This window comes from Vulpes vulpes, chromosome 11 (genome assembly GCF_048418805.1).
Source record: "Vulpes vulpes isolate BD-2025 chromosome 11, VulVul3, whole genome shotgun sequence".
In the NCBI taxonomy this organism is placed as follows: domain Eukaryota; kingdom Metazoa; phylum Chordata; class Mammalia; order Carnivora; family Canidae; genus Vulpes; species Vulpes vulpes.
The window spans coordinates 64,578,283-64,592,037 of NC_132790.1; the positions used below are offsets into that span (position 1 = coordinate 64,578,283).

General features: G+C 44.7%; 1 protein-coding gene and 1 long non-coding RNA gene across 3 annotated transcripts in view; one reads left to right on the plus strand and one right to left on the minus strand.

Moving 5' to 3' along the window:
- LOC140594450 (uncharacterized) overlaps window positions 1-5,623 on the plus strand; it is a 29,910-nt gene extending 24,287 nt beyond the window's left edge. Inside the window, exons 2-3 of the long non-coding RNA XR_011995242.1 lie at window positions 4,777-4,876; window positions 5,464-5,623. This is a non-coding gene — a long non-coding RNA (uncharacterized lncRNA). The remainder of the gene's footprint in view (window positions 1-4,776; window positions 4,877-5,463) is intronic.
- Window positions 1-13,755, minus strand: part of TGFBR2 (transforming growth factor beta receptor 2) — an 89,779-nt gene that overhangs the window by 3,451 nt on the left and 72,573 nt on the right. For both annotated transcript variants that reach the window (XM_072726627.1, XM_072726628.1), the window contains exon 6: window positions 2,246-2,373. In XM_072726627.1, coding sequence (XP_072582728.1) covers window positions 2,246-2,373 — 128 coding nt within the window. The remainder of the gene's footprint in view (window positions 1-2,245; window positions 2,374-13,755) is intronic.

The window sequence follows — 13,755 nt, forward strand, 5'->3', positions numbered from 1 at the left end:
CTCTGGGGTTTTGCCTTTCTAGAGTATCTTTATAGTTGGAATTATACATGCATTTCTATTTAAACAGCACTGAATACCCCAATCAGAGTGAAGTCTAGGCTTTAGCCTGGTTTCAACTTGTAAAGTCACCTGTTCTGTGGACAGCTTCCAACAGCTGCTGAGGATGGCTTCTTATACCCCACTGCCCCCCAGTAACATCTGGCTGCACTCTAGAAGCAGTTGTCTGGTAGGTCACCTGTGCCAGACTCCAGGTGACATCAGAGGGTTTAGTCCAACCCCATAAAGGGCTCATTCAAAAAGCCCATCCAGGAAATGCTGCCCAGTATGGTGGCATGGGTCTACACTCACAGTAATTTTTATTTTGCACTGCAAATATTTTTATCATTTCAAGCCCTTTTTTGGCAATAAAGCGGGCAACAAATGGATGGGCAGAAACCGAGTGTGCTCCTGGCGGTTAGAGGCTTGCATGGTCATTGGTGATCCTTCACACAAGTGGTCCAGGTGGGATGGATATATCCCAGCACTTTCCAGTTCAATATCTACTACCAGTAACTTTCCCAACACACCTAGGCGCCTCTCCCTCTTTCCCGACCTGTGAGCGAATTCATGATGTTGAATTAATTGTATAATTCACCTAATTGACGGTATTGATTGATGGCCTGTTAAGAGTGTAGTGGTATTGTTGGTACACAAGTAACATTTATTTTATTTTGGCACTGTAATTACAGGCAGTAAATTAAATTAAATATTAAGCATTAACTTGAAATCAATAGGGCAACAAATCTCATTAAGAGAAAAAAATGTATTATGCAAATTCTTTCCAGAATTTTATCATCATGAATAATGGCTTCATTACAAGAACTGTACAGCGGAGTCTTCAAGAAATAACACCAGTGCCTCCTGATTTCAGACGTAACACCAAACAGTCTTGTGTTTTCAGTCAAAGAGGCTTTGCCCGAAACCCTGGGGAAGCCCTGGGCTACCGTGGCCTGGTTCTCGCTGTCTCCGCAGACTTTATTAGGGTCTGTCTGCTGCAGTGGCTCCAGGCCAGGACTGGCACAGACCCGGCTTCCTGCTCCATCTGTCTTCCTGATTGTGCGTGATTTGTTGTTTCTGTTTCTTATCTCCATTTGCCTTGCCCCGAGGAAAACCTATGACTTAGCCCCAGCCCATACTGGATAAGGAAATTCTTTCAAAGGAGGCAATAAAATGTTTTCCTCAGTAGAAAGATCAGTTCTGTTGGTGAGAGAGGACACTATTCCCTCACATTCTTCCTTCACACTCTCTCCTGGGTATATCCCACGGCCCCCTTGGCCTCGCAACCTGCCTCTTCTCTCTTCTCTGACCATTGCCCTCGTCAAAAGGCCCCCAGACAAAGAATCTGGATAGTTCTCCCTTACCCTGTAAGTCCAGAACTATTGCCCTTGCACAGATGGCCTTGCCTACCATCTCATGAAAGGAAAGACTGCAGCCACGAAGATGTTCCCCACAGACACATTTCCTATTTGTTCACTTGCACTGTCCTATTTCTCTTGGCTTTCTTTTAATCCCCAACTGGCTTCCTCTTTGCAAACTGTATTCGTGGCCCGCACATGGCCCTGAGCACGCGGCCATCACCCCCAAAAGCCAGCTGGCTGCCAAACTCTGCTTACTTCTCACTCTGCTAAGTACTTCCCTCCTAGAGCTGAAGATTCCCAGGAGAACATATTTGGAACCCAGAAGGCAACACAACACAAGAACTCTAGGTGAAGGCTTAGGGGTGAGGGCAGAGGCTGCGAACAAAATATTTTAACCCAGAAACAAACGGACTAGCACAGTGGGACAAGTGCCCTTGAGAGCCTTCTCTGAATGGTATGTCTACCTGCTTGGGACTTAGAACAATAGGTCCATGCCGCTTTATCGAAATGTTCTTAATAAACAAAATGTAACAGGGACGCCTGGGTGGCTCAGTGGTTGAGCGCCTGCCTTTGGCTCAGGGCGTGATCCCGGAGTCCTGGGATCGAGTCCCACATTGGGCTCCCTGCAGGGAACCTGCTTCTCCCTCTGCCTGTGTCTCTGCCTCTTCCTCTGTGTCTCTCCTGAATAAGTAAATAAAATCTTAAAAAACTAAACTAAACTAAAAGTAAGAGGATCTTAGAACACAAAGAGACCTGCCCTTAGGCTGAAGCCCAATAGCCCAAAATTCTCTCCCATCTTAGGGGCTAATTCAGGTAAATCTTCTCCCCTCAGAGCAGCCACTCCTTACCTGGTGGTTGAGCCAGGAGCTGGGAATTTCTGGTCGTCCTCGGTCTCTCAGCACATTGTCCTTCATGCTCTCAACACAGGGATGCTCTCGCACCTTGGAACCAAACGGGGGCTCATAATCTTTCACTTCTGTCAAAGAGAGCAGGTGAACACAAGGCCATTGAGAGTGGATATGAGCAATTTGAGAGGACTGGCTGAGGAGCTTGAAGCACCCAGCATCAGGATATATCTGTGATTACTCTGAGAGCAATTTTTAAGAACAGTGGATTCAAATAAGGAAGGAGTGGTTGTGGAAAGAGCTTGAGAAATATGCAACAGATAATTGTTGAGGGTTTGCTATGTGCTAGGTACTGTGCTAACAGTTGGGGACAGTGAAAACAAGACCAACAAGGTCACTGAGCTTACATTTTATTTATTTTTAAAATTAATTAATTAGTTAATTATTTTGGAGAGAGAGAGCGCGGGTGTCAGTGCATGAGCAGGGGGAGGGGCAGAGGGAGAGGGACAAGCTGACTCTGCACTGAACTCAGAGCCCGCTTGGGGCTCCATCTCACAACCCTGAGATCACCATCTGAGCTGAAATCAAGATTCAGATGCTCAACCACCTGAGCCATGCAGGTGCCCTCTGAGCTTACATTTTAATGCAAAAATTCTCAATGGGGTGATGGTTCTTGGGAGATAGTTCTTAAGGTCCCCACTACACAAGCATGTTTAATATGTGGTGGAAAAACCTCATGGGATATCCAGCCTCGAAAGGAATGAAATTCTGACATGGTTCAACATGGATGAACCTTAAGAATATTAAGTGAAATAAGGTAGTCACAAGAGGCAAATATTGCATGATACCATTTATGAGGTACCTAAAATAGTCTAATTCAGAGAGACAGAAAGAACAGTGGCTGCCAGGGACTGGGGGGAGAAGAGAGGGAGAGTTATTGTTTAATGAGTATAATAGAGTTTCAGTTGCGGGGGATGAGAAGGTTCTGGAAATAGGTAATGGTGATGGTTAGGCAACACTGTGAATGTACTTAATGCTAGTGAATTCAATACTTAAAAATGGTTGAAAGGGTGAATTTTAGACTATGTATATTTTTCCATGAAGGAAAAACATTGATGTTGAGTGTCAATGAAGATAAAAAAATGTTGGGGCACCTGGCTAGCTCAGTAAGTAAAGCATGTGACTCTTGATCTCAGGGTTGTGAGTTCAAGCCCCACATTGGGTGTGGAGGCTACTTAAAAAACAAACAAACAAACAAAAATCACACATAAAACAATGTCTATAAAGGCTCCTTACCATAGCACAGATGACACAAATGTTGAGCAATGCTGTTTACTAGGATGACGGAAAGAGATTAATAACACACCAACAAACAAAATTTAGAAAGGTAATTCTCCTTTAGTGATACAAAGGAGATAAGAGAGGGTGAAATACCTCTTCCCTAGGGGTTTAGATTTCAACTAAGGTCAATCTCTTTACAGAAACTTCCTTGAATATCCCCCAAGGCATTCCTGGCTAGGTGTCCTGGGCAGAGCTCTATTTTAGCCTGTATCATATTTTGATATAATCACATGTTTATTTGTCATCTAACAAGACTGTGAGCATCTGAGGGCAGGTTCCAACTCCCTTTTGTCATTCTTGTATTCCTAGCACCCCTGACAGGGCCACAAATATACAAGAGGCTCTCAACACATTCTTTGTTGAGGAATGAATGAATGAATGAATGAATCTTAGGTCCTGTCCAAAGTGGCAATGCTTAAACTCTAGGTGAGTACTAAAACAACACACTAATTTAAATGGGTGGATCAACATACATGTCGTTGCAGCACAGGACAACCTAAAAGAAAACACTCCTATACTAAAACATGTCTGCACTGGGAAGGGAGGATGGGCTGTATCTAACATTCTTCTCCACAGAAAGTAAGACCTTTGACCTTTAACAAAATAATCTTGTTTAATGAGTAAAACTTTCAATAATTTGCCCTTCCAGGCCTAGATTTGAAGGAGCTTTCAAGGTACATTTTGAAAAAAGCTGGCCTATTCTTGTTTATTTTTCTTCCCTTTCCCAGAACCCCATTTGCATATTCATCTTCTGTGATATCCCTACCTCCACCCCCCAAATAGAAGAGCAGCCAAGATACCATCCTTTTTTTTTGGAGATTTGTGATTAAGGCCTCCCATCACATTGAGACAAGCACAAAATAGCCTTCTGTGTATCCATTTTGCCCTCAGGTGCCATAGCACTTAATCCTTACTGTTCTAGGGGTGAGATCTGGATTCTGATCAGCATAATATTCCTATTTCTTTCTTCTATTCCCTGATCTTTTATAGACTGTAAATTCCTAAGGTCCAAGGCAGAAGCTGAGTCTAGAGTCTTCCAATTCCCTGCCTAGTGCTTAAGATCGTGCCACACACACACCGGAGGCATTCAATAGATAGGAGTTGGGTTGAATTCAGACAAAAGCAGAGGACTGGTAACCAGAGCTGGTTCTCAGTACAGTTTCCTCTAACCTATCTCTTCCTTTCTATAAAAGGAAGGGGCTGAATTGGATGACCTCCATGTTCCCCTCCAGACTTATCTTGTACTCCAATGTAATCGAACAATATGATGCTCTCTGGGTACCATGACTTGAGGTATGTATCTTCAAATACAACATAATGTGATAGGATTTATTTTTTTTTATTTTTTTTTATTTTTTATTTTTTATTTTTTTTAAATTTTTATTTATTTATGATAGGAACACAGTGAGAGAGAGAGGCAGAGACACAGGCAGAGGGAGAAGCAAGCTCCATGCACCGGGAGCCCGACGTGGGATTCGATCCCGGATCTCCAGGATCGCGCCCTGGGCCAAAGGCAGGCGCCAAACCGCTGCGCCACCCAGGGATCCCATGTGATAGGATTTATATGTGATATAAAATGTTCCTTAGTTAATCTACCAGTCCACCCCATTTCCATTTCCAATTGTTTTGGCTGCCATAACTGGTGTCACTGGCTCCCTGCCTGGATCCCTTTACTAAGCCAGGAGCACCAGACCCAGCTGCCACAGGTGTTGAGTCCTGAGGTCTCATACCTTTGCCCTTCCCTGGAGGACTGTCCTTGACTGATGAGAGAGCTGCCTGGCCTGGAGGTTTCCAGAAAGCCTCACCCCCAAGAGGCAAGCCTGCAGCCAATGATAAATTAAAGTGGTAGTTTTAATTGTCTAACCCTCTTGCCTCTGCAGGGAGATCACTGTGGTGCAATTCACTCTCTACAGTTTTCCATGAGATCAGGCTGAGGCTAGACCTCTCTTGAAACTACAAGTTTGCTGAGCTCTTCCCCATCCTGCTTCTCTTAGTCCCTTCCCCTGAAACCCATCCTCAATAAACCATTGCACAAAAATCTTTGTGTCAGACTACTTCTAGTAAAGCTGGCCTAAGATAGCTGCCAACGAAGTGCTTTCTCTTTAGGTCAACCTCTAAGTTAAACTGCCCCATCTGACCCTGGTTACAAAGCCACCCCGAGGAAACCTTGAGAGGACATCTTCTTAAAAAAAATGAATGTACTAATCCATCAATAATTCTCACAGCATGGGTCTCAGAAAGGGGCAGGGAATGGCCAAGGTCAGCGAAGGAAAATGGTGGGATCAGCATCAATCCCAAGTGTCGATCTCATGGCTGAGATTCCTACACAACAAAGAAAAAGTCTCCATAGTTGAGGTCATAACCCAGCCAATTTATTTCATTTCTAGTCCTAATCTTCAAAGTCACATAAACCACAGTGTCTAATTTTGTACGTTCCGTGGGGGTCAAAGCAGGTTTTCATGGGGAATGGAGGAGAGGTCAGAGAGGACGGCATAGGACTTGTTTTCTGCTTAAAGAAAAAGTAATGAACGCTCCTTTGGAAAAGAAGACAAAGGCAATGGTCCTTTCCCAGGGCAAGGAGAATTGTAACTGGATTATTTCCTATGCTTCCTAAATCCTTGGGAAGATGTGAGATTCTCTAGTATCCCTGAGGGATATGAGGCCTGGTACCAGTCTGTGACTTGTGGGAGATTTTACAGGGAAAGGAGATCAAGCATAGCCTGAAAGCTGAACTGGGAGAGTGTGAATCTATGAATCTCCTTCAAAGTCTAAATTAGACAAGTCTGGGTAACCATCATGTGACCCAAACAGGCACACCCTAATCCCTTAACACTGAAGTAGTCTTTCAGGTGATGGAGATTTAAAGTGCATGAATGCTTAAAAAAATAAAAATAAAAAGAAGGATGCCTGGGTGGCTTAGCTGGTTAAGAGTCTGACTCCTGATTTCGGCTAAGGTCATGATATCAGGGTCGTGAGAGTGAGCCCTGCACCAGACCCTGTGCTGAGGGTGGTGGCTGCTAAAGATTTTCTCTCTTCCTCTCTCCCTCTGCCCCTGCCTTGCCTGTGCTTTCTCTCTAAAATAAATAAATAAATAAATAAATAAATAAATAAATAAATAAATGAAAATGAAAAATAAAGTATGCACATTTTAAGCTGGCCTTTACTTCACCTTTACTGTCATATTTATATAAGACAATATTTTCCAAAATAGCTAAGTGGGCTTTTTGTCTTATTGCGGATTTTCGCGATTCCTCTTTCTTTGCTCTTTGCCTCGGTTTAAACATGCTACTCCCACCCATTTTTTTTAGTCATACCCTAGAATGTATGTAAAGATGACCTAGGCTTGGAAACACTTCTCCAGCCACCAGCTTTAATATCTGATTGTGGCCATCATGAAAACCACTGTCAGGCAGCCTTCATTTGGGGTATTTCTTTTTTTTTTTTTTTTTCCTCTTGTCACTGTTACGGCAAGGCCATTCTCAGGCCTCTGTCAGGATGCAGAAGATAACCGCTGCCAGACACTATGCTGGAGGCCTTTTCTTCCCGGAGGCCTTGTGCTAACTGCTCCTCAGGTCTGCCCAGGGGCCCTCGGGATGTGAAGCACATCTGCTCTGCCTCAACAGAAGGAGGAGGCCACAGACACCAGGGTCGAGGCCTTAACTCCAGGGCAGGTGGTTGAGGGCAGGAGGCCTCTGTCAGCCAGGTGGGTACCGATGGTCCTCCCTGGGACAGATTGTCAAGTACTGACACCTGGATGGTTCTGGGAAATGGAGCAGCGGGCGTGACTGGCCAAACCAGAGGCTAGTGTTAGCTCCAACTGTCTCTCGTGGTTTCCGGCATCTGGAGGCCGAGACACTTCATCCACTCTGGAAAAACTGCTGGGTTCGAATCACATATCTTTTATCCCGATCTGTTTATCTTTTATCCTTATCTATTTATTTTTCATGCTGGTGCTTAAATTATTCTTATTTTAGAAAAATGCATGTGATGAAAACTCCAAATTAGTAAACAAATGGATATAGGCGAAAGCAAATCTTTCTCTCGCTCCTCATCATTAATTGCACCAAAGTGGCTTAGATTGAATGCTGGGTGAGAGGTGATTTAAATTTTCCCTTTATTGTTTACAAGGAGCACTTCTAAATCATATATATATTTTTATAAAAGATGAGGTGCTTTGCCATCCCCCCTCCCCCATCACTGGGGACTGAGGCTTGAGTAAAACACCATAGAAACAAATCACAAGAGAAATGAATGCTACTTGGGTGTTGTGGGCAACAACAAATCGCTATTAAAGTCACCGAATACCCACTCTGTCCTCATCATAGCACAAATAAGGGACAACGCATCTGAGGACCAGCACCGTCCACAGACCACACTTGGAGTAGCACTGCTGCAAATGTTTGGCAAGGCCCAGAAGTTGCATCTTGACAGAGGAAGTGAATACGAGTTATTAAACATACTTTAAGCATTTCAGATGAGTCAGACAGAGAATGTTGAAGAAGAGTCTTCAAAGACATGATCCAACACTTCATTTCACAGTTGAGAAAAGAGAGGCCAGAGAGTGCGCTGGATTCCAGGAAAAACACTCAGAATTGCATACTATATTACCGTTACTCTGAAAATGGCTTTGCCTTTTTAGGAAGCCTGCATGCTGTGTCCTCTCTACCAAGCATCTCAGGGAGCTCTTTCTCCCCCCAACCAGAACAAGCCCAGCTGGGGCAGCCCCAGGTGGGAACATGCCTGTCACAAATGTGACAAATGTGTTCCTCCCTGCCTTGGCTGGCCCCTCCGCACCGCATGACTCTGAGAAAGGGAACCTTATGGAGCCTCTCAAATGGGGATAGTTTGTAATTTCTGAACAAGTTATGCAAAAAGTCACTGATTACGAAGAGCAGCCCTCTCCTTAACTACTATTATTTACTGACATTCAACCCAAACATTCGTCCATTTGGGGTTTAGGGAAACAAGTGAGACTGGTGGTGGTGGATGTGGGGAAAATGAGCCTGTCACCACTGAAGCTGTGAGCACTAGATCAGGGAAGGGTTGGGAGTGGAGTTAATGCATGATTTTCTAGTTTTCTAGAGTTCCTCTTTGAGCATTTGATCCAATAAGGCCCAGGCTCAGGTCTCCCTTCTATGAAGAACTGCAGAGCAAGCAAGTTAAGGGATGAGAGGGCTCCCTGCACCATTACTCAGTATCCTCCTGGAAGACAGCTGGCTGCACAACTTTCCAGGTCCACTGGCGCAACTCCATGTGGAACAGGCTGGGCAGCTTGGGTTCCCCCTCCAAAGAGCCTCAGGAGCAACCCTTGACTCAATACGGATGGGGGCTGGAAGGCAGACATCCAGCTTCCTTGCAAGTTAAGTGGTGTGTGTTGGATTCTGCATCCAGGGTTCCCGGCAGGACTGGGCTCCAGCTGTCCACAGTGGTGCCCTGCTCAATGACGCACCACTTCTTGGCTACCTTCTCCTTCCTAACTCACTTCCCCAATCCGTAACTGGCAATTCCTGAGATCGTTTCTCAAATAAATCACTTAGGCTCAATTCTTGGTCCAGGCTCTGAGGCACCCAACCCAAGTGCCCATACAACAGAATCACTCAGTCAAACCAAGTCTCTTTTCCACCATTGGGCTGTCTCCATTGCCAGACACAGCAAGGCCCAACACCTCACTATCTCCCTGATGGCCTCAAATCATACCTTTTCTAAGAAACTTCTTTATTGGGAACAACTTGCTCTTCTTTCCAGCTCCCCTTCCCCAGCCTTTCCCCCAAGGCTTTTCACTAATGGAAGCCACCCTGTGCTCCCAGATCCTTGCAGCTTCTTTTAATTTCTCTCCGAAGACTCTGAAGAGAAACCACGCCTGCCTCTCCCTTCCACTCCTGCCCCCCTCTCCCCCCCCCCCCCCCCCCCCAGTTCTGTGCACGTAGAGGGCAAGTCTCTGGGACACAGTGCTGTTCCTCTGGAAGTCAGCATCTGGAACACAGCTGTTGTTTTGATGCAGTTCCAACTTAACAGAGCAGCAACGCTGTTGACAGTTTTCCCCAAAGCAGCACCCCTGAGTTTTATATCTGCTTTCAGATTATTCTCCCCTGAAACCCAGGAAAACGAAGCGCTTCTATCCTGTCTCCCTTCAGCCCTTCTCCCTTTTTGCTCCTTGTTGTTGTTGTTTTCTCTGTCTTTCCTTCCTTCTGATGCATGTGCACTTTCTGTCTGTTCTACAAGGCTGTGGCAAGCTGACAGTCTGCTCAGGAGCTATGTTTCTCCTCTTGTTAAACGCTTGCTCGGCTGGCTGCTGTGTGTCAGCTTCTATTCAAAGGACTAAATGGCCAGGGATTTGGAAGTCGGTTTGCTTGTGGGCCTGTTTTGGCTGGGGTTTTGGCTGGGGATGATGTGAATGTTGTGCCTGCTGTGCTCGCCAACAGGGGCCCTGAAAGGGTCCCCACCTCCATCCGCCTCCCACACACCACAAACACTTGCATGAACACCAAACAAACCGAAAGCCGGACAGAGATTTCTTTGTAAAACAGAGCCAGTCTCTGCGTCTGTCTTTGCTGAATGACGATTTCATGACTTTCCTTCCTCTTTATAAGACAGTAATAGACCAATCACCTTCTTCTTCGAACAGCTCTGAGAGACCTGTTTTCTTGACTTTTGTACTCTTTCAGATGATCCAACTGTCTGAAATAATGCCCTCTGTCACATTCTGTCCCTAACTATTTTTCTTTCTAAAATCGTCATATCTGCCTCCTTCCACCCCTAGTGTTGTATCACGTATCTATTTGTTCACTGTTTGTCTTTCTAGAATATTAGCTCTTCAAAGAATCCTTGTCCCTTGAGGACAGAGACTGTTTTTTTTAATTTTTCACTGCTGTGTCCTTAGCATTTTGAACATACCTGCCATGTAACTGGTACTCAATAAATATCTGAGGGAAGGAAGGAAGGAATAAATAGATCTTCAGAGAAAAAAAGGACAAGAAAATTATCTCCAACTTTAAGGCACTGAGCCTATAACATGCTCAGAAATGAAACAGCTTTGTGATTCTGTTAACAGAGATGCACCCAGAGGAGACCGGCACATCAGCCCCTGAAGACTTTCATGAGTAAGACCATCACTGAACATTTCCTCAAGCGTGTGACTGTCTTGCCAGCTACTTCCAGGAAGGCATCTAATTAAAAGCCAGGATGCACAAAGTAGTGCTGGGTGCTTGACCCATAATGATAATAAAAGTGATGGCAGCTGTCCTTGAAGATGTCCTTCTCTGGTCAGGCCAGCGGTGTCCTAGGAAGGTTGGGGCCAGCAGGTTAGAGTCAGACAGCAAGGCTCTGATTCCTGGCTGCACAGCTTGCCCACCTCCTGACACTTCACTTTTTCCATCTGTGAAATGCAGCCAATCACAGCACAGTGGTCCTTGGTAGACAGGATGAGCTGACCCTTGAAGCAACTGCCACTACTCCTCCTTCATGGCTTTGCTCATGATCAAACCTGCTTCCACTAGGAAACCTTTCCCTTTTGACCACCGATTTCGATGATTACAGACCATTTCTTGAGCTCTTAGGTGCAAATGGAGCTGTACCAGTTGGTTTCCAAAGAGGATTATTATCATCTGTTTGCATTTTCTCATCTGGTAAGAGACTTCTCCAGCGTAGTGTCCTCTCTTTCTCTGTTCCCCCCTCAGCCGCTCTGCACGGAGGAGAGGCTGATCAAGAAGTAACTCAAGAGGGGGATGCCTGGGTGGCTCAGCGGTTGAGCACCTGCCTTTGGCTCAGAGCATGATCCCGGACCCCTGGGATCGAGTCCCACATCAGGCTCCTTGCATGAAGCCTGCTTCTCCCTCTGCCTATGTCTCTGTGTGTGTGTCTCTCTCTGTGTGTCTCTCATGAATAAATAAATAAAATCTTAAAAAAAAAAAGTAACTCAAGATGACACTCCTGAGTCTTTCCTTTCCTTCCAGAGCTGACCTAACCCTCCCTGCCTGCTCCTACTGTCTCACTCCCTTCGGTTGACATGGGCTTTCAGCCTCCCATGCCCTTGCCTTACCTTCCTGCAGCGCTGGTCACAACTGAACCACACTTGCCTGTTTAAAAGTCTATTTCAGTTCCAGCTAATGGCATGAGACAAAGCCTAGTGTTGAGACCTAAAAGACATTCACATTCATAGAAGACGTGCAGTGAGGAACAACAGTACTTGGGGAGACGAGACTAAAAGGTGAGCAAGGGTCCAGAGTCCAGGTTCAGAGTCCAGGGAAGAGTCTGGGCTCAACCACAAGAACAGAATCAAGTCTCTTAAAGGCAGAAAAGCTGGGGTACCTGGGTGGCTCAGTAGTTGAGCATCGGCCTTTGGCCCAGGTTCTGATCCTGGGGTCCTGGGATCGAGTACTGCATCAGGCTCCCTGAAGGAGCCTGCTTCTCCCTCTGCCTATGTCTCTGCCTCTGTGTTTCTTATGAATAAATAAATAAAGTATTTTTTAAAAAGGTGGGAAAGCTGGGGTGTCTTATTCCTTGCAAGACTGTCCCCTGATGGTTAGTATCCTACCACAGTTCAGCTAGATGCTTTGTTGCCCAGAATAAAACCAGATGGAATATTAGTTGGACCTGTGGGGCAAAATAAAATCTCGATCTACAATCGAAATCATACCAAGTTAAGCTTCCTATTCCACATTTCCTTTTTTTGAAATGAGACTGTCCTCGAAAAACAGTAATTATATACATTGTATTTCAGGTTACAGAAAAGGTTTAAGCTTAAAAGGAAAGGTTTTTTATATCCTGTCCTCTTTCTTACACCTTCAAAATTAAAGCCTAACTTATCAACTGGAGGGAATTATTAGACATTTTATTTCTAAGAAATGTGTCCACATGTGTAAATTTTTAAAAAGTAAAGAAGAAAAAATAAAAGTCTATCAGTAGGCTACAAACTTCCTGAGGGCAAGACCTGTCCTTCTACCACATATCTACAACAGCTGGGAGGGAAGGCATTGACCTGTGGGCTTTGTGCTGTTTCCACGGGACTCCTGAAATATAGAAGAAAAGTCTCTGAAACTAAGACAAGGCTAGGAATCTGTCTTTCATGTTTTTAAGATACATCCCCCCTCAAAAAAAAAAAAAAAATCCTAAACCAAAAAACAATACTTTCAAAAGAAGGTTAACTAAAGGGCTTAATACGTGAGTTCACACAGTAAATCAACTGAAATGCTTTCAGTTGGACCAACGTGAGCACAGATAAATAACTTGGGTTTCTGCAGCCTGAGAAGAGATGGGAGAAACAGGACTGTGGGCTTAAGATCAAACAACATGAGAACCAGGATGGCCTCCTTCCGGTTCCCCAAAAGCCGTCTGTTCTTATCCTAAAGGTTATGAAAGGTTTTTGGAGACTAGCTGAGCAAATGAGATCCTGTTCCTTCCTTGGGAAAACTTGTTTATACTGTATCCATTTTTAGACCTTGTAAAAGTTGGTGAACTCACTTCTTCCCCCATTAGCCCAAATTCTTCCCCACTCAGCAAATATCAACAGGAAAAGGCTTCAGTCATTGATAACAATGAAAGCAGGGAGCTCACATAGGGCCTTAATAAGGTGGCTGCGCTGACAGAGGGAAAGACAGAGACACAATCTCCAGCTCATGTTTATAGAATAACGGGTTTGAAAGGAGAGAAAAAATACCGAAATCTAGGTAAATTTATTCTGACAGTGACAACAGCATTGTCTCTTACACAACTCATACCTCTGAGGATTCATTTTGGAACTGTCAAAGCTTTCAAGCAGAAAATTATTCTCAGTGGCTGAAACTTGGTTAAACAAATTTCACTGTGCAAGGAAAAACCAAGTTAGTTTTGGAAGTGCTATGTGGGAGGAAACTCAGGCAAGACAGCCATATAGGAAGTGCCAGCCCCTTGCAGGGACCCAGACAAATAGGTGATGGGATGGTAAGGTTTCCAGTGGAAAAGAGTGACCTGGACCCATCCTGGAAAGTCAGCTAAGAAAGTTCTAACAGGATGAAGACTCAGGGCCAGCGCGGTGTCAAGCAGATCCACCATGAGTAAAATGTTGGGTAGTGTGCTCCAGTGACCAAGCTGTGGCAATCTGAACAACAGAATAAATATTGCTGATAATGGACACTCATAGAATAAAATGCATAGTCACAACTCCATACTGGTATAAATGCTCAAGAAAAAGAATA